The sequence below is a fragment of the Numenius arquata genome, chromosome 2 (assembly GCF_964106895.1).
Source record: "Numenius arquata chromosome 2, bNumArq3.hap1.1, whole genome shotgun sequence".
Classification (NCBI taxonomy): domain Eukaryota; kingdom Metazoa; phylum Chordata; class Aves; order Charadriiformes; family Scolopacidae; genus Numenius; species Numenius arquata.
The window spans coordinates 76,501,451-76,519,795 of record NC_133577.1 but is presented as its reverse complement, the minus strand read 5'-3'; the positions used below and the strand labels follow the sequence as shown (position 1 = coordinate 76,519,795).

Here is an 18,345-nt window from a genome sequence, read left to right as displayed (position 1 = left end):
TGTGACGCTGTGAGCTGAGGCCACTGGTACGCCAGTGGGTGTATGCGTGTGAGAAAGGAAGAGAGAGGGGGGAGTGAAGGAGAACACATGGGCGCCCAGGGATGTGTGAATGAGACAAAATTTGCACGTCGCTGTGCATGAGAGCGGCTCGAACAGAAGCCTGTGCGTAGCATAGAAAAAGCAGGGAAGATGCTTGGGATTCAGAGCGAACGCCAGCCGAGCGCCTGCGGTGCATGACGGTGCAGGAATGTATTGGTGGATATGAGCCTGCACAAAGATGGTGCAGAAAACCCTCCTGGTCGTGCCTGGAGTCTGCTTTTGCGAGTGCGCGACTCCGTACCGGGAGATCACTCATATGTACATGAGAGGGCGTGCGTACGGGTGTTTTTTCAATAGGATATGACTCTTTCTTGAACTCACCTGTTAGCAGCCTTCCCCTCCCCATCCCTCCCCCCCTCCCCTTCCCCAGCAAATATCTGCTTGCTTAATTTCCCTTCAGATGTTTATTACATTGTGGAGATAATCATGCAGCAAAATACCTCCCAGTGCCATGAGCAACACCAGATTTAAACGTAGCAACATTTAAATTTCTCTGTTCCCCCCCCCCCCCCCCCCCGGCACACAAAGAGATTTAAGATATTAAAGCTGTCTCTCTCCCTGGAGCTAGCGGTGTAGTAGGGCAGGGAAGAAGGCAAGCTGAGCTTAGAGAAATGGGCTCCAGATTACAACAGTGAGAACCCAGGGCCAAAAAAATAACAAACTACTATGCCGGGAACTCCTTGCTTCTTATCTTCTGCCGAGGAGGAAGGAATTTCTGTCCCCGTTCCTCGTGCGGTATTAAAGCCACATTATACGGGTTATTACAGCATTAGTCATTTTTAATTAATTTATCATTTAAATTAACACACTTTTTATTTTGTCAGCAATGGACTGCTACTCCCTCACTAGATTTTTCGCCTTGATACCCAGCCAAGAGGAGGATGGCAAGTTATGCTCCACCCATCTCCTCTCCTTTATAAAAGGAGCAGCCCCAAGTGCCAGTTTAGTCTCTCTTGCAGCTCGCAGACTAAAATAAAGACCCATAGGCTCGCTTGCCTCCCCTTAATTTTACCTTTTCTGCTTTTTGTTATTTTTTTTTCTTCTCCCTTTCTTGTTGCAACAGAGTGCGGGAGGCAGCAGCGGCTCCGCTCTGAGGCTTGTCAAGGCTCAGCGCACACACACACGCAACCAACCCAGAGCGAAAACATTTGCTCTCACCTGTCTCCAAACCCAAAGTAAACCTCACGACCCAGCGAACTGCCAACACTTCAAACGAGAAGGCACCCAAGCCAGAATCTAATGCAAGGGGAAGAAATTCAACGTACGGTAGCAACTTTTTGCTAAAAAGCAAGCGGGCTTAAGGAAGAAAAGGAGCATTTTAAGAAAAGGACACCGTAAGGAAGAAGATTTTGTGTTTTGGATTTCATACCAAACTTTGGAAAAGTTTTTAATTATCATTTTGTGCATCTTCTTCTGAGAACATTCAGTCGTCGTTACCTGCATGTAAAATCTTTTACGCGCATATATTTTAAGAAGGAAGAAAACCGAGAGGGAAAACCAGCATGTGGACCACCTAGCAAAAGGCAACACCGAAGCATCCCTTGCGGCGAGGGGGACGCAGGCTCCGGATGCGTCTAATTTCGAGGGACTGCATTATTTTCTCCACCGGGCTTATGAGATAGCGCAGAGGCAGGCGAGTCACCCAGCGTTACTCCTCTCTCCCCTCACCGCCACCGCCACCTCCTCTTCCTCCTCCTCCTCTCCCGAGGGCTCCCGCCGCTCTCCCACCCGCAGCCGGGCTCGGAGGGGGAATGGGAAGGCGCGGCGCCCTCCATGCCTGAGGCCGGGCGGCCGCGGGGCTCTCTGCGGGAAGCGCTCTCCCTCCCGGGGGCTCGCCGTCCATGTGCCCGCAGCCGGCGGGGCCTGAAGTCGGGATGAATTTCGGCGTGGTCTTCGCGTTCGTCCTCTCCTTGCCCCTGGCCCGCCTGGAGGTGAGTTGCCGGCGCCGGCAGCGGGCGGTGCTGCCGAGCTGCCAGCCCCGGGGCGGCGGGGAGGCGGGGGGGGGGAGACCGGCGGTGGCAGCGGCGGCGTCGGCGGCTCCTCCCGCCCCGCAGGTGGCCGGTGTCGGGGGGGAGCGGAGCTGCACGGCGGGGACGGGCGGCGGCTCTCCTGCCCCTTTCGGAGGGGAAGGGCTGGGGCAGCGGCGCGCTAATGGCGGGCAGAGCCGGCCGCCCCCGGCCCTGAGGGGGAGCGACCGTTGGGGCCGTTTACCTGCCTGGCGGCGGGAGCTGCCTACCCCCCCCCTACTCTCCCCGCCCCATTCCCTCAGGAGGGGTCGCCTCCCCTCAATGGGAGGAGGATTTCACCTGGAAATCATTCCACCCCCGTATATGTCCCAGGCTGGAGTCAGCACCTGGCTGTTGGGGAAGGGGAGACTGGGCTGAAGACCCCCCCACACCCTGGTCCATGCTGGGGCCGGGGATGCTGTTGGGGAACCCCCCCCCCGGGGACCCTGCATCCTCCCGCCCCGCTGGCAGCTTCACCCAGCACTGTCACCCCACTGAGCCTCTCGCCCCCTCCCGTTATTTTGGCATTTATTTTGGCAGTTATTTTGGCATCTATTTTGGCATCAGGGACCGAGGCCCAGTTGGTTGCCACCTCCAGCATGAACCCCAAGCTGGTATCACCAAGGGGCTGATGGAGAAAGGGGGGGGGGGGGGGTGCTTTGAAAGGGGTGAGGAAGGGGGCAGTGTGGCTGGAGACACCGGCACCAAGGCGGCATGGTTATTAAGGAAGGTGTGTATCCAGCTGGGGCCACGGGAAAAGGCAGGGGATGAATATCTCTGCCGTGCTTGCATGGTCACACAAGCGTCTTATCCTGCAGCCCCCCTGCATGCTCCACTCAGGAGGGGGCCAGGCACAGGGCGGGGGCCAGGTGGTGGGATTTGGCTGATGAATGTACACCCCAACCCTTTTTGGTTTCCCTGCGTGGAAATCAAAGCCTCACCCTGAGCCGTGGTCGAGGGCAAGGAGCCCCAAATCCTTTGGCCGCTCCCACTGTGTTTCATGGTCTGATCGCGTGCAGATTGAGGGGATCAGAAAGTCCTTCACATTTGTGCACCGTTCTCGGTTCCCACTTCAGCTCTACCAAAGGATCTACAGCTTGGGGGTTGTCAGGGGCAGGAAATATCCTTCCACGAAAACTTTCCTCCCTTTGCATCATTTCTGGTTTTTTTCCTTCCCCATTTTCGGGCAGCCCCTCTTGTGGGCGGCAGGGAAGGGGTTGGGTGCGAAGCATCACATCACCTCCTTATGGGCCCATTTTGCCCTTGCCCAAGCCGCAAAGGGAAGCAGTTAGAGCTGTGGGCTGCCCAGTGGTTATGTTTGTTTTGGGCAGAGGATGGTATTTCCTTTGTGGGTGGCTCAGATCTCTTTCTCCTGTGCAACATGAAACATCAGCTATGGTTGGCGCTGGGGAAGGGTGAAGATGGAAGTGTCTGATCCCAGGGGGCTGTTCTTCTGTGCTGTCATCCCATTAAAAGACTGCACAGCTCTATGACAGCCTCATAGGGTTAGAGTTTGGGAATTCTGGCTCTAGGTTTCTTGGGAGGAATCATGATATTTCTCATTTTATGACCAGAGAAGCAGAATGTTTCTCCTTGGGTAAGTGCTTGGCTGCCTGCAGCCATTCCGCACATCTGCTTTGAGGGCAGTGTGTTGCACCTCTGCACCAGGCGCATACCACACAACTCCTACCAGGCTGCTGAACCATAGTCATCCTCTGAATGGAGCTTGCACCTCCTCCCCAGCCCTGCTGGAGAAAGTGCACAGGGAAGAGCAGCTCCCACTCATCAGCAGAGGCCTGAGCCGGGAGATGGAGCCTCCCGAGTCCCTCTCCCTCTTCGATCACACCCATCTGGAGCTGGAGGGCCCTGGAGCTTTTCCAGCAGGAGGGAGTATGTTTGAGCCTCAGCGGGAAGGTATTTGCCAGTTGGGAAGCGAGGATGCTAAACCGATTTGCATTTGCCCCACGGGCTATAATAGTTGCCTTGCAACATTTACAGAGATGGGCTGAGCCCCACGTGGTTGTGGTGGGGTGAAGCCCCACTGGCAGGGCTTTCTGGAATTCCCAAGGAATGGGGTGCGGCCGGGTGCTTGCTTATAACCTCGGCCCAGCTCCCCATCGCGTTTTCCTGGTGCAAGGCTCTGGGGCTCTTCCCAAGTCTTCCTAGCACGAGGCTGTGACAAGGACAAAGCAGTGGAAGCCGGGATGGATGACATGTCTGGGGTGAGCTCGTGGAAGGAGCCAGGCAAGTGGTCCCTGCCTCCCTCTCACCATCAGCTGATGCGCAGCGGCAGGAGAGAATGACAGTGGCTCCTGCGCTGTTTTCACTGCTGCCGGTACCCGACCAGCCCCAGGGGTGGAAATACCTCCAGTCCTCGCAGGGGAGGTGTGGGGGAAGCATGGGAGAGCAGGGTGGGGCAGTGGAGTCCCCCTTGAAATGGGAAAAAGAGTGGGTAGGTCTGGCTGTATTTTAGGAACGTGGGCTGGATCAAACAATCAAACATTAAGTTGGATTCTTTTAAGGGAGGAAAACATAAGTCACTGTCCCATGTGGAAGGAAGGGGCTTGTGTGATAAGGGTTGTGCCTGCTGTGGGGAGAGGCACGCATGGTCCTCCGGCAGGTGGGTGTCAGGGTCCCCCTGTAGTGGGGAGTGATGCTGGAAGGGTGGAAGGCCTGTGACAGGGGAGCAAGAGCCTCTGGGGTTCAGCGGGCCAGTGGCAGGTGCTGCTGGTCTTGTGCTCTGCCAGGGAATGCCGTGGATTCTCTCCTCGGGGTCCTGTCGGCTTCAGAGGGAATTAAAAAATGCTGTTTGTTTGGGTTTTTTTTGTCTGGCTGATCTCTCGAGACCCTGCTGCCAAGATCCCCTGCCGCGGTCCGTGTGGAGGAGCTCAGGAAAGTCCTCCTCACCTGGGCAGAGGAGCAGATAGCCTGGTGCTTCCCTGCCCTGGGCCGGTGCTGCCGCTACCCTTCTCTCTTTCTGTGTGCAGTCACACGTGGGTGTGTAGACCCAAAAAGAAAAGAGGACTGGAGGAGTCCTCACCTTGGGAGTGTCCTTGGCTGGTTCCTTTGAGCCCTGAGGGTCTGCTTTCCCTGCGGTTGCACAATCTTCGCTCCCTCCTCCTGCGTATCTGCTGTGCTGCCGAGTTAGACGCACCTTTGGGAGAGACTCTTGCCTGTGAATAGCCGGAGGGAGGACTGGACCACAGCCCTGCATATTTCCCTGTGCCGCCTCGGCAGCGGCTAGCATCCCCGGTGCTCAAAAGCACACGCTGGCAGAAAGCTCCAGAGGCAGGGGCTGGTGGGATTTAGGAAGAAGGCTGATTTTGGGACAACCTATGCGTGGGGAGCAGGGACGCTGCCAAACAGCGCTGCTGACATCTGGGAGGAGGGAGGCAAAGGGGATACACCCGAGAGGCCCCGGTGGCATCACAGCCACCCGGGTGCTCTGCTGCTTCGTCTCAGGTGTGCCGTGGCTCTTGCCCCCCAAGTGCCAGCAGCTGGGAGAAGGGGAGGGAATGTCCCTAGCAGGGGACTGGCAGAGTGGGGTGTGCCCCTGCAGTTCGGGGGGGGGAGCCAGGCACTGCGGGCAGAGGGAGGGAAGAACAAACTCACTTTCTTCTAGGAATTCAGGGCCTCGCAGGAATACAAGGCCAGGCCTTGGGGCACTTGACAGCCAGCCAGGAGTCCATTGAGACAAAAGTCGTCTTTGATCTGCCGTGCAGTTAAAAAAGGAGATTGTTAACCTGTGTTAGACAAATAATTCCAGAGGAGCTGCTAAGCAGGAAAAGCACTGGCCTCTTGGGCTGGTCTGCTGGGCATCTCACCACCTGCATTGCTCCTCCACCTTCTGACACCATGGGATCAGGTGGAGGTGGCTGGTGGACCTCTGCTTCCCTGTGTCCCATTCCCACCAGCTGCCCAGAGCCCGGGTGTGTGCAGTGCCCAGATCTCAGAGCTTCCCAGGCACAGGGCTGGGATAGGGGGGCAAAGGCATGGCCGTTCCCAATCACAGACCCCAAAGGGAGCAAGGACAAGCCGTGCAGCTCAGGTAGCTGCTCTTAGGCCAGCCTTGGACGCGGTTCTGTGGCACAAGAGGAAAGTAAGGAGCTTCACAGGCTTGTCGTTGTCACTGGCAGAGCTGCCTCACAAACCCCGGGGAGGAGGACAGGATTATGAGCCATGTGGGCTGGTGATACGCAGTAGCCATGCTGATAGTATCTGCAACAAGAAAAAATTGGCACCTAAAACTGCTGCTGTGAGCAGGGAGTGGAGCTTATTCCTGCAGGCAGTCAGCCCCCAGCAATCCAGCTCCTGAGAGCCTGCATTTGCAGTCCCTGATTCATATCTATTATTTCCCCTGCTCAGTTAGCAAGGTGACACCTCCCAGCTCGCCTCCAAAGTCACTGACTCTCGTAACACCTGCCCACGCTCTCCCCCAGCGAGTGCCGGAGTTTAAAATAAAAGTTCCATTTCCTACATGTATTAAGTGTCAGGAAGGACCAGGGGCATCCGTGCACAGCAGTATTTGTACACAAATGCACTCAGCTGACAGGTGCCAACATTAAAAAGCCTGCAATTTCACCGCCCAGCCCTGAGCTCTGGCTGCAAGTACTGGGAATTGCAAATGATCCCTTCTCCGGTAAACGCTGTGTGTGGCGCAAGGCAGGGAAGCGCTGCAGAGCCTCTCCGGCACTGGGCTGTTGGTCCCACTCTTCCTCACGCGGCAGGAGTTGTCAGAAGGCATCTTCATTTCGCAGCTATTCAGTGATCCCTGAATTACACAAGTCTCTCTCTCGCTGTGCATTCAATCACTGACGCTGCTTCCCTCTCCCTCGGAGACTGAAGAAGTAATGCCTGGGGATCTAAAATCTGCTTTTTGCTGCAGGCGGACAGCCAGATCTGTGGTGAGATGTGACAGTGACAGGGACAGAGCCAGGCAGAGAGGCTCGATCTGACTTGAGCTCTCTGGTGGATCTGGCTGAGGAGGCTTAAGACACTAGTGTTGTCTGCTCTGCGGCTATCCCGGGAGATTTTTGCCCTGTGACTTGGGCTGCAGCAGCCTTCAAGCCACCGTGTCCTAGTTTAAGTTATAATATTAGAGGGTGGCCTAGCAGGGCTGAGGAGGGACGACTCCTATTGCCCTGATAGTAGAGGCGAAGGATGGGTGGCCAAGGGACTGGCACATGTGGGAGGGCGCCAGGCTCAAGCAGCCATTGAAAAGTAGCCATAGGTTTGGCTAAAGCCCTTACGGTTTAAAAGCCAACGTTTAACCACCCGCCTGGCAGTTTTCCTCTACTCCGAGCAGAAGGGAAATGTTCTGCGCTGAACCGCAGGCAGGGAAGGAATAGCTGTACACGAGAAGGACCACACACGTGCCACCAACTGTCCATAAAAACCCGCACGAAAGTCCCTGTGTTTCACAAGCACACAAGCCAAGTTCTCTCAGTTACAGGGGCATGTGTAGGGCTGTGGCTCAGAGGGCATCCAGCACCCGGCTGAAAGAGCAGCTTTTCTGCATGAGTAGCCCTGAAAGAAGAGAGCTAGGAGCTAAGCAAACACTTCGGCCAGTACTTTCCTCCGTCTTTTTCTAGTCTTTCGGAAGTATGTTTTAATCAGTGCTTGCTTTCCCACACCGCTCCTTTGTAGTCTTGTGAAGTGCTGTCACCGGGGCCCATTCAAGCCTGGTGCCAGAGTAAAATTCCCAAGAGATTGATGGCGTTGCACCTGCCTGCACAAACCCTGAACTTGGCCCACCGTCTGATATCTGTAAACCTGCTTACTTAAACTTTTTTTTGGCACTAGCCTGCTATGACACCCAAAACTCCCATGTGTTTCTTCATCCAAATCAGCTCCTCAGCCCACCAACTCCAACAGCCTTTCATGTCCTCCCTGCAGCGTTTGTGGTTTCACCGCAGGCTCATGCCGGAGCAGCGAGCTCAGCTGCGAAGGTCAATCTTCCTCTCCAACCCCCACCTTTTTTTTTTTTTTTAACAAGTATGCAAATGATGTATATTATTGGGCCGCTGTGGTTTGAAAACACACGCGCATGCACACGCACACACACACGATATCTCACAAAGCCCGTGAGGGAGTTTCATAACAGAGGGAAATATTGGGAAGGTTTTATCTGATAGCGTAAGGGAAGTCTGTTAAAACGCCTTTACTGCAGGCAGCAGGAATGAGAGGCCACCTGGAGAAGTCATACAGCACCGGAGAAGGAAGCCTTGTGGGTTGCTTGCATAGCGTTCAAGGCTCTGCTGTGCACCCCAGGGTATTTTGGGGCTTTTTCAGTCTCCCATCCGCTTTGTGAGTGGCAGCAAGAGGGGCTCTCTCGCCTTTGCTCAGGTTTCAGGCTCGTGCCTTCATGAGGGCACGTCTTTGAATTTTCCTAGTTCGGTTGTGCCTCCTCCGCGCTCCCTTGATTCCCCCCACTCCTGCTCCGTGACGCGGTATTTGCAGATCACCTCTCTAACGCTTGTTTCTCCCCTTCTTTTCTTTTTGTCATCTGGCAGGGGGACCCCATACCTGAAGACATTTATGAGATTTTGGGTGGCAGCTCAGTGCGCTCCATCAGCGACCTCCAGCGTGCCCTGCGGATAGACTCCGTAGGTAAATCTCGTCTTCACCAAACACTCCTTTATTTTTTTCTTAACTCTTTGGTGGGGAGGGAGGGAATATTCTGTTCTCCAGCAGGCACACTATCAACAGACCTCACTATAATTATAGAAACCATTCAGGAGTCAAGACCTGGCTATTTACACACCTCTCCCCTCCTGAAACCTGTGGGAGTTAGGCAACTAGATGCCTTTTTAGATCTTCTCCTAACTGCCTGGTCTATTGAGGGACACTGGCTTCCAAAAATGATAGGAGATGGGCAAGGTGAGTGCAAGGAACAGTGGTCAGCACTTTTCACCCAGGCAGCAGGGCTTGAATTGGCCAAGGATCAGTTTAGGAGGTGGAAATCGGGTGACAGAGGAGGAAAGGGCTGAGTGGGTTCCCAGGTTTAGCATCCACAAACGCCCAGGGGCTCCCAGAGGCTCTTAGGATGGGAGCAGCCGAGCACATATCCGTGGGTGAGATACGGGACACGAGCTAAGTCAGGGTAGTGTGGCTTCACTCCTGCCTGTAGATAAGAGCTCCGGGGGCTGCAGTGCCTCGGGGTCACTTGGCCAGGGCTGAGCGTGGCCAGCGGCAGGAGCGGGGAAGCGTGGAGGGGTCGGCACGTGTGGGAATTGGAGCACGCGCCACGGCGGCTGGGCTGGCCCAGGAATTTATTTATAAACGGTCTCTTCAGAGCAAATTCCTTTCTATTCTAACCCTGCTCCCGCCCGTCGTCCCCCGGCCCCCCCAGCTCGCCTTCTCTCTCGTGTTTTGTCTGTTTGGAGCTTTGTAATCCTTGCCGAGACACTATCTACGGGGGAACAGAATTTCCTGCTTTTGTTTCCTATGCCAGTCCAACCACTGGCGCAGTCTCAAAAGCATTCCCGCTGCCTTTCAAAACGGCCCTGGAGGGGCAGGGGGGGGAAAGTGAGGGGGAGGGCACCAGCTGCTTCAGCTATTGTTTGCCTTAGAAAGAGGCGACGAGGCTCCCCACCACCGCCACGGCCGCTCCCTGCCCTCACCAGTTCCCTCCTCCTCGTCCACGAGCCACACAATGGGGCAACTTCCAAAATTAGCTGTGCTGGATTGTCCCAGGCTGGTCCCCCCTCCCGCCCAAACCCTCTTCAGTGCTGACCCGGGTTGTAGAAGGACAACCTGGGGGAGGGAGGGACCCATTTTTCAATGGGAGATTTGTTTCGAGTCAACAGTTGTTGCTATTTCCCCCCCCACCTCTGTCTCTACACTCATTAACTCAACCTCTGCGCAAAAGGCAGCCCCCACCCTCATTTGATAAAATGCCAGGCAGAGCAGGATGGAGGGGTGGGGAAGGAGCGGCTGAGAAGATGCGTGCAGTCTGTCATGTCCCCGTGTCTAAGGAACAGCTACATCTCTATCGCAGTTACTAACCACCCTCACGGTTAAAAAATAAAATGGGCTTCTCACGTTGGCTTGGAAAGCCCAGGGGTATGGGAGAAGGCTGCAGAGCTTTGAGTCACTGGTTTCACTTCAGGTCCCAGATGGGAAAGGCTGGTCAGGGAAACAGGAAAGGGTGCTGGGAAGCTGTCTCTTTGTTGTACCCTGTGGCTCTCCTCCGCTCCCAGGTAGTGACGAAGGGGCATCACCGTTTGCTTGCCCTGTGTAAAATTAGTGTATTAGCAAAACAATCCCAAATCAGCTAGAGCTATTCCCCTGTGCTATCCATGCACCCTGTATGTGTCACAGCTGCTGCCCTCCACTGACTGCACAGGGAGCTACGATTAGGCAGCTTCAGGAGGAAGATGAGCTGAGATATCGCTCTCCTGACCTTAGACACTGAGGTAGACCTAACAGCAGAGGTGTGGAGAGTGGGGGTCATCTCCCTTAATTGTGACTGCCCACAAAGCAGGCACGACCATCTAAGCCAGTCATCCAGACACCCTCTGTAGCTTCTGGAGAACTACATGCCCTTCTAGAGCATGATCCACCAGATCTTATTTTGGGTGTCTGCCTCTGGGTGAGATGAATCGTGTCCCAATAGAATTGATCACACCTCTCCAGCTGCTTTAAAGGGTGTCTGTCTGTCCATCTTACACATAGATGTTGACTGCTCAGGCACATGGTTCCTGCCTTGTGAATATAGCCTCTGTCCACACATCCCAAATCCTTCAGCAATTGCTTCAGAGCTGAGTGGAGGACAACGTCCCTGCTCCCCCTTATAAGAGGACTGCACTAGGGCAGGACTGAGGAAGAGGGATGGGACATGATAGTTATGGGAAGTCTGCTCCACCGCACATCTGATAAACAGAGATCTTCCACTGGCCCCAAATTTCCCTTTAAGAAAATTGCTCCCTTGATGCTGACGTCCATTCAGCTTCCTTCAGCTGTTAAAGCAGGTCAGAGAAGGAAAGAGCTGTGGCTGGGTGGGAGCTATCTCTGAGCACGGCCATTGTCCGGAGCTCAGGAGGGGCTGTGTGTTGGAGTGCTCCATGGGGATTATGGGCATTTCTCTATTCAGTGCTTCCTATGGGAAAAAGCAGTGGGGTGGGAGGGAACTGCTCAGGGCTGGCCTGAATGCTATCTGCCTTCCTCTCCCATCGCTGACTGAACTACCTCCAGATCCTGCAGCTTACCTTAGAGTAGGATAGGGGAAAAAGCCGTTTCAACTTTATTTTTCTGTTCTTCTGTCATAAAAATGACTCTCGCCTAGAGTAGCTGTGGTGGGTTGAGAGAAAGCAAGCAAGCACCTCACCTCCCATCCATCATCCCTTCACCTGCCCCCTCACACCCCAACTCTCCCAGTCCCAAGCCATCCCAGCAAGGGCACCTTGGTTTGGTGTTATATACCAAACTTTCTGCTGGTCCCACCCAATCTTTGATCCTCCTTGCTGTATCCTGGTCTCAGATGGCTGATCTGAATCCCTCTGCTACTCCTCTCTGACACCAGAAAGCCCTGCTGTAGGCCTTGTCATTCTTGAGCTGGAGCTTTCCTCTCCCAGACCTGACTGGGACCCCTATTTCACCATAGTCTTGTTGCTTTGAGCTGCCTAGTCTGAGCCAAGAGCAAACTGAGAGTCTCCATGCCCCAGCAAAGCTGTGACCTTGCTGGTGGATTTACACCTAGCATGACGTACTGGGGCCGTAGCTTATCCCACATCTCTGCCCTTTGCCTGATGAACAGAGCACAGGTGCCTGCAGTCTCCTTCTGCCTCTACCTGGTGCTATTAGGTCATGTCTTTCCCTTTTCAGAGGAGGATAGCTCGAGCCTGGACCTGAACGCAACTCAGCCCAGTCAAAACCCCGTGGCCCTGTCTCGAGAGCGACGAAGCCTAGGTGAGTCGGGGGGTGTTGCACCTTGTGTCTGTTGGGGAACTCACCTGAGCAGCTGTGGGTGGGTGCAGATGCATGTCTGAGATATATGTTGGGGGGGTAGAGGTTATAGTGCACATGGATGTGTAGACAGACAAGAAGGAGGGTTTGGGACTCATGTGGGAGCTGGATGTTAGGCTCCAGGAGGGCAGGAGAGGAGTCTGAAGCTCTGGAAGATGCTCTGCTTTAAATCCTGCTGGTGCTGATTTGCTGTAAAGAAGTGTCATCTCCTGCCTAGGACTGCCCCTGCAGTGAGAAGCATCTTTTTACTGAGGGCTCCTCCACAAGGCACAGCTCTGTCCAGAGAGGCAGCTGGAGGGGTGGGAGAAGGAGAAAGAACATGTGTGTGTTGGGGAAAGCCGTGTGGGGTCTTTCTCTTCCAGTGGATGTGGCTGCAGTGGGTTGGTAACAGCTGCAAAGCCCATTTCATCTCCCCTTCTTCTCTTGGCCCTCCACAGATGCTCTGGCAGCAGCAGAGCCAGCTGTCCTTGCCGAGTGCAAGACGCGGGCGGTGGTCTTTGAAATCTCCCGCAACATGGTGGACAGCACCAACGCCAACTTTGTGGTGTGGCCGCCCTGTGTGGAGGTGCAGCACTGCTCCGGGTGTTGCAACAACCGCAACGTGCAGTGTCGGCCCACCCAGATTCGTGTCCGGCACGTCCAGGTAAGGGAGATGATTCCTGCTGCTCCCTCCTCCCACAGGCCACCTCCATCCCTACCCCCCAAAAACCAAAACCACAGTGGGTCTCGGGGTGCAAGGCTCACCCAGTTGTCTGTTCCCTTGCACCCCCTTCTGCAGTCACGTCTTCTGCATTAGCCACGAAGCGCTGCAGCCTCTGGCGGGGTGGGGGTGTGGGTGACATCCCTGCAGGATGCAGGGTGACATCCCTGCCGGCTGCTGGGAGGGCTGGTGCTGTCCAGCAGCTGGGGACTGTCACCGCAGCGGAGCCACAGGGCACCGTCCCCAGCTGCAGCTCCCGCGCCACGGCTGCTTCTGTGGCTGGAGGCGGCCCCGTCTGCTGCGTGAGAGCAGGAGAAACAGGGCGCTTCCATCGCAGGGACTGTTTTTGATGCAAAAGGAGGAGGGCTTGCAGTGGCGGTCTCCATCCCTCCCACTGCCGCTGCTGCAGCTTCTTCCCAAAAACACGCACTGGAGCTGCTTCTCCTCTTTCTCAGCCCCACGGTTACCTCCTGACCCGCCCCGGCAGCAACCAGGCACCTGATGGCTAACCTCTTGCTCTGATCCTGCCCTCCTCACAGCTACCAGTGATCTCCTCGCAGCTTCCTCTCAGACAGCTTGTTTAAAAATAATACTCATCCCGTACTAATCCACTGCCTGAGCCGTAAGAGACTCCCCCAGGCAGGCGGCAGAGGTTGGCTGGGAGAGGTTGTATTCACACAGCCCTTTTCATCAGGAAATTCCTTTCTCAGAAAAGCCAGGCGGAATGAGGGAAAAATGGGGGGGGGGAGCGGGAGTTGTTTTTGTGGAAAAAACAAGTGAGAGGTCAAAAGCCAGCCTGAAAAAGTGACCTGGAAATGGTTTCTTTGAGGACAGAGGTCTCTCTATTGTTTGGCTGGAAGTGTTTGTCTAGCGAGCAGCGTGTGGTCTGAAGCGTGTGGAGTGGGCTTTCAAGGAAAGATAAACAGCCTGGCTGCTTCAGCGCTGGCTGAGGGATGCTGCTAGGGGCAGTGGGTTTGGAGGAATTCAATCCCAGACGCGCGGCAGAGCAAGTATTTATAGCTTGCGGAGCACTTCAGGGACCGCAGTCTTGTTAGATAAGCTGAGTGGGGTCAGGCTCGGCTGCTCCTGGAGTGGGAGGACCCCCTAGAAAGCTCGTGCCCTGTGGTGGGATGTGGAGCAGTGAGTCTTCCCTCTGAGTCAGCACTGGTGGAGAGTCCGAGGGAATTTCCAGAGCACCCGCCTTTCCCATGAAACACAGAGCTGAGGGCTTCAGCCCTGCGAGTTATTAAAGAGCTTGAGACAAATTCAGACAGGCCTCAGCAGAGCTTGTGAAGCTGCATTTGCTTGCATCGGGCCTGAGTTTTTCTCCTTTTGCCCTTCCTGTAGGATCCTGTCAGGCTAGCATGTTCTGCACATCCCTTGTTTCTGTCTGTGGTCAGCCAGCCATCCTGCTTAAGCAGCGGCAGTAGTTAGGAACGGGGGAAAACAACGGTTCACATCCAAACTTGCCTAGTCTAGGTCTGCTCTGCTGGTGTGCGTAGAATTACCTCCCATACACACCACCCCTGAGTTTGACCCGTGCTCTATAAACTGCCTTCTGACCCTTTAGGAAGATAGCCAGTTCTGAAGGGTACTGACACTGATTATTTTTACAGAGTGGGAGCTGCAGCTGTATTCATCTTTGCTTGCCTCTCTCTTCCCGATAGGTGAACAAGATCGAATTTGTCCAGAGGAAGCCAAAATTCAAAAAAGTCGTTGTGCCTTTGGAGGACCATGTGCAGTGTCGGTGTGAAGCAGTGTCCCGTCAGCCCCCCAGGAACAGCCGGCCAGGGCCACGTGAACAGAAACGTAAGGATCTTGGCATTAGTAGAGTGGAGGGAGGCGTGAGAAGAGAGGCTGGGGAGAGAGGAAAGAGCCCTCCGCTGGTTTTAATCTGCTTAGCTCCAGTGAATCCCATGGGCCTTCGCTGGTTTATACCAGCTGAGGGACCTTTCCCAGGATGTCTGCCTGCCAGCAAGGGGCTGAAACCGAGGGAAATGAAGGAGGGGAAGGTGAGAGGTGAGAGGAAGGGCATCGTGGGAAAAAGGAGAAGGCAGAGACTGTGGAGAACAGAGGACAAGGGACAGAAGAACAGGAGAAGGAGGCCCTGTGGCCCTACTGTTGCAGAGCTCTTTGTTGACAGTGTGTGGAGAAAGATATTTCAATGTGACCCTGCTGCCCCTCGCTGTACAGACACTCTCCCCTCTGTTTTGGCAGGCTTGTCACCGTCGTTCACCACAGCCGCTGTCTCACAGAGGCAGCGAGTACGCCGACCGCCGGTGCAGAAGAGGAAACATAAGAAGTACAAGCATGTCAACGATAAGAAAGTGCTGAAAGAAATCCTCATAGCATAGAAGTGCTGGCAGGGGAGAGAGAGCACAAGGCAGGTAACAGCAAGCTGCTTGTCCAGTTGGGAGAAGTGCTCTCCCAGGACACGGTTCTGCCCGAGCACCTCGGACGCTTCCTACAGTACCAGCCCCTCATTTAGTGCGGGGCTTCTGCAGGGCCTGGGTGTGACAAAGCCGGGGTTGAAGGATGGGGAAGGTCTAGGCTGAGACCCAACACATGCATCCTATTTATGGCTTTATGGCTCTTTGCAGAGGTGGAGGAATCGTGCTGCAACCGTATTTGCTCTCAGGCCCTGCTCTCTCCTTTCTCTGCCTCCCTTACAGGCAGAGAGCGAGCCCAGCTACCCTCTACACCTAAATCCCCTTGGGGTCCGCGTAATTCATCTCTTCTGTGGAGCAACTCCTGTTCTCCTTTCTCTATTGATTCTCCGTTGAAAGCAGAGAATTAATGTTGCTCTGGGGATCCCTTTTCCTTTTATTTCATTAGTTGAGTTGGCAGAAAGACTAAAAATAAAAAAAAAGCAGCAACACTTTTGGTTCATCTCTCTCCTAGCGGGAAGCCTGTGTGCATAAGAAAGGTCATACCAGGAGAAAGGAGAACTGGAATCTCTGGCAAGAGATCTGGACTTTGTCAGTCCAGGGTCTGATTCTTCTCTCCCTGACTTGTGTAAACAGGAGTAATTCCCTCGTCATCAGAAGAATTTCACTGGTGCAAGGGAAAGGAGAATAAGCCCCGGTTGCCCATGAGAGAGAGAACGGTGCAGAAAAGAAAGTGTAGAAAGTCCAAAGAAATTCAGACCTGGGGGGCTGAATTTAGAGAGAGGTGGCACAGCCTAACAGGGAAAGCCCTGGCCTGGGACTCAGAAGCTCCAGCTCTGCCACAGCCCCTTGAACAAGACTTGGCCACTCACTTCATATTCACTTGTCCTCACCTCAGGAGAGGGGACGATGGGCTTCCACCATGTGGCGTTTCAGGACAAGGGGACGGGGGGCGCCAGGCAGTGTCTTGGGATTGGTATTCCCACGCTTAGCATTACAAGGGCTCTGATTATCCCAGGATCCTCCTGGCTAGCCCAAGGTTCCCAGGGTAGAAATGATGCAAACCCATGCAAATCTCAGCTCTGGCTCAAGCTGTCCAGAGGAAAAAATAGAGAAGGTCACAAGCCCTCCTGGGCTTCAAATCTGGCACTTCAACACAAACATTTCCAGAGGAGAAAAAGGGAGAGGAGGGGAGTTGCAGGGGCAGAGGGTTACATATGCTAATGCCGTGTCTGTTTTTGTTTCACTTCCAGGTTTATTTAATAGATTTGCTGTATTGCCCCCATGGGGTCCTTGGAGTGATAACTTTTCCTCTTTGTCCGTCTGCCTCGACGTCTGATTCAGACGGCAATTGGTGCTTCCCTTTCCATCAGTGGACCTTCTCCCACCAAAGCCTCTCCCTTCTTTCATTTATTAGCAGAATTTTAAAATTTTACACACAAGAAAAAAAGGACAAACATGACCTATATATATATATATATGAGAAAAGAACAAAGTACAAAGAAAACCATGAGCCCTGACAGCCACGGTATGCAACAAGGACAGGACAATGCCTTCCCTGCTCCAGAGGACAGGATGGAAAATGTGAAAAGGAAAGTGGGTCCAATTTCTTCCAAGAGGAGGAGAAAAACAAACGGACAGAGGGTGGAAGAGGAGTATTCTCTCTTTGCCTCGTGTTTCTGGTAAGGCTGGGGGGCCCAGCTGAGATCAACACTTGCACTGGACCTACATTTTGAAAACAGGCATATCTCAGATTGTTAGCAGCGACTGATGATGGAAAATGCACTAAGGACTTTTATCGCCCTACCTGGACAGATATATATTTTTAACGTGCGTGTGTATATTTTATTTTAAAAAAAGAAAAACCAAAACCACTAAGATATACAACATCTCGGGGAACAGAACAAAAACAAAACAAACAAACAAACAAACAAAAAAAACAACAAAGAAGCCAAATGCATTCCCCCCCTCCCTTTCCCCTCCTGCTCCTGGTGCTGACTGGAAGGTGTTTGGATCGTGGGGAAGGAGCAGACAGTGGCAGAATCGTCTCCACCGCCCCGGCCCCTACCAAGGGGAGCCATCTTTGCACATGCTGGTGGAGAATTCAACTTTCCAGGCTTGGACTCAAAATTATTTTTTAAATTCGCTCTGTATGTGTGCGCGTGTATATGTGTGTGTATATATATATACGTGTGCGTGCGTGCGTGTGTGTGTATGTGTATTTATACATACATATATAAATATATGTATATATATATATGTTCTTAAATGGATTTCATTCCCCGGTGGCAGGAAGCTCAGAGGCACGTGCATCCATTGGCTTCGTTGGGCTGGCAGAAAAGCACACTGTTACTGCAACGTGCCTGCGAGGTCCGGGACAGGACAGGGAGAGACATCATCTGATCTCTCTCTGTCTTGTTGCCCTTTTCTCTTCTCACTCCCCACCAACCCCCCAGCACAACTTCCTTGCAGGAGGCCAAGCGGCACCACAACAAGACCGACAACAGCCAAACTTAGAAGCATGACTTAATCTCAGTGAGCTGTCCTTGCCTGCTCTGTGGTCCTCAAAGCAGAATCATGTCATTCCCCCGAGGTTTTTAACCCCTTCAGCAGGTGTCCTGCACATCATATCTTCACCACTCTCTCCCTGCCAATGACCCTGTGTCTCCCATCGTTTTCCTCACATTTTCCCTCTCCAATTCCTTCTGGATTTTTGCCCGTTAGGTGTTTCCAGCCCACTTAGCTTGGAAATTGGTCCAAGATGTGGGCAGCTCCGTGTAGGTATAGAGAAGGAAATGAGGATGGCCTTTGCAGTTGACAGCAGCCATATAAGACAGAAATGAGCTCTTCTAAGTGAGGAGGACTTGGAGAACAACTGGATGGTAGTTGTAGAGTCTCTCCCGGGCCACTGCCTGCTCCGGAGGAGGGAAGAGGACTCTGTGTGGGGGGGCTATTTCTGCACATCTTACAGTCAGTCACCATTAGCAAAAATGCTACATACGATGGGAATTTCCAGTGTCACCTCAGGGTCCCGTTCTCGGATCATGCCGTGCTGGGCACTACAGAGTTACATATGAAGAAAATGCCTGACCAGAGCTGGCGTGGCAGCTCTTCCCTTCCCCTTCTGCCTCCAGCCGCTTCCCCCCTCGCACGCACACGCACCCCTGTTTTGGGGCAAAGCCCCAGA

At 53.8% G+C, this 18,345-nt stretch overlaps 1 protein-coding gene across 1 annotated transcript; it reads left to right on the top strand.

The window, feature by feature from the left end:
• Positions 1-1,055: 1,055 nt before the first annotated feature.
• On the top strand, positions 1,056-17,060 carry PDGFB (platelet derived growth factor subunit B). Its single transcript, XM_074168296.1, has 7 exons — positions 1,056-2,030; positions 8,618-8,714; positions 11,931-12,014; positions 12,509-12,714; positions 14,439-14,580; positions 14,989-15,154; positions 16,412-17,060. Exons 1-6 carry the CDS (start codon positions 1,941-1,943, stop codon positions 15,123-15,125), a joined length of 756 nt encoding a protein of 251 aa, XP_074024397.1. The 5' UTR covers positions 1,056-1,940; the 3' UTR covers positions 15,126-15,154; positions 16,412-17,060.
• Positions 17,061-18,345: the final 1,285 nt, after the last annotated feature.

What these genes read in the sequence shown, in the direction of transcription:
- PDGFB (XM_074168296.1), top strand. Translation starts at nt 1,941, where the DNA reads ATGTGCCCGCAGCCGGCGGGGCCTGAAGTCGGGATGAATTTCGGCGTG. An exon ending in CCTGCGGATAGACTCCGTAG is followed by an intron (nt 8,715 to 11,930) that starts GTAAATCTCGTC and finishes TTCCCTTTTCAG; the next exon opens with AGGAGGATAGCTCGAGCCTG. An exon ending in TCGAGAGCGACGAAGCCTAG is followed by an intron (nt 12,015 to 12,508) that starts GTGAGTCGGGGG and finishes GGCCCTCCACAG; the next exon opens with ATGCTCTGGCAGCAGCAGAG.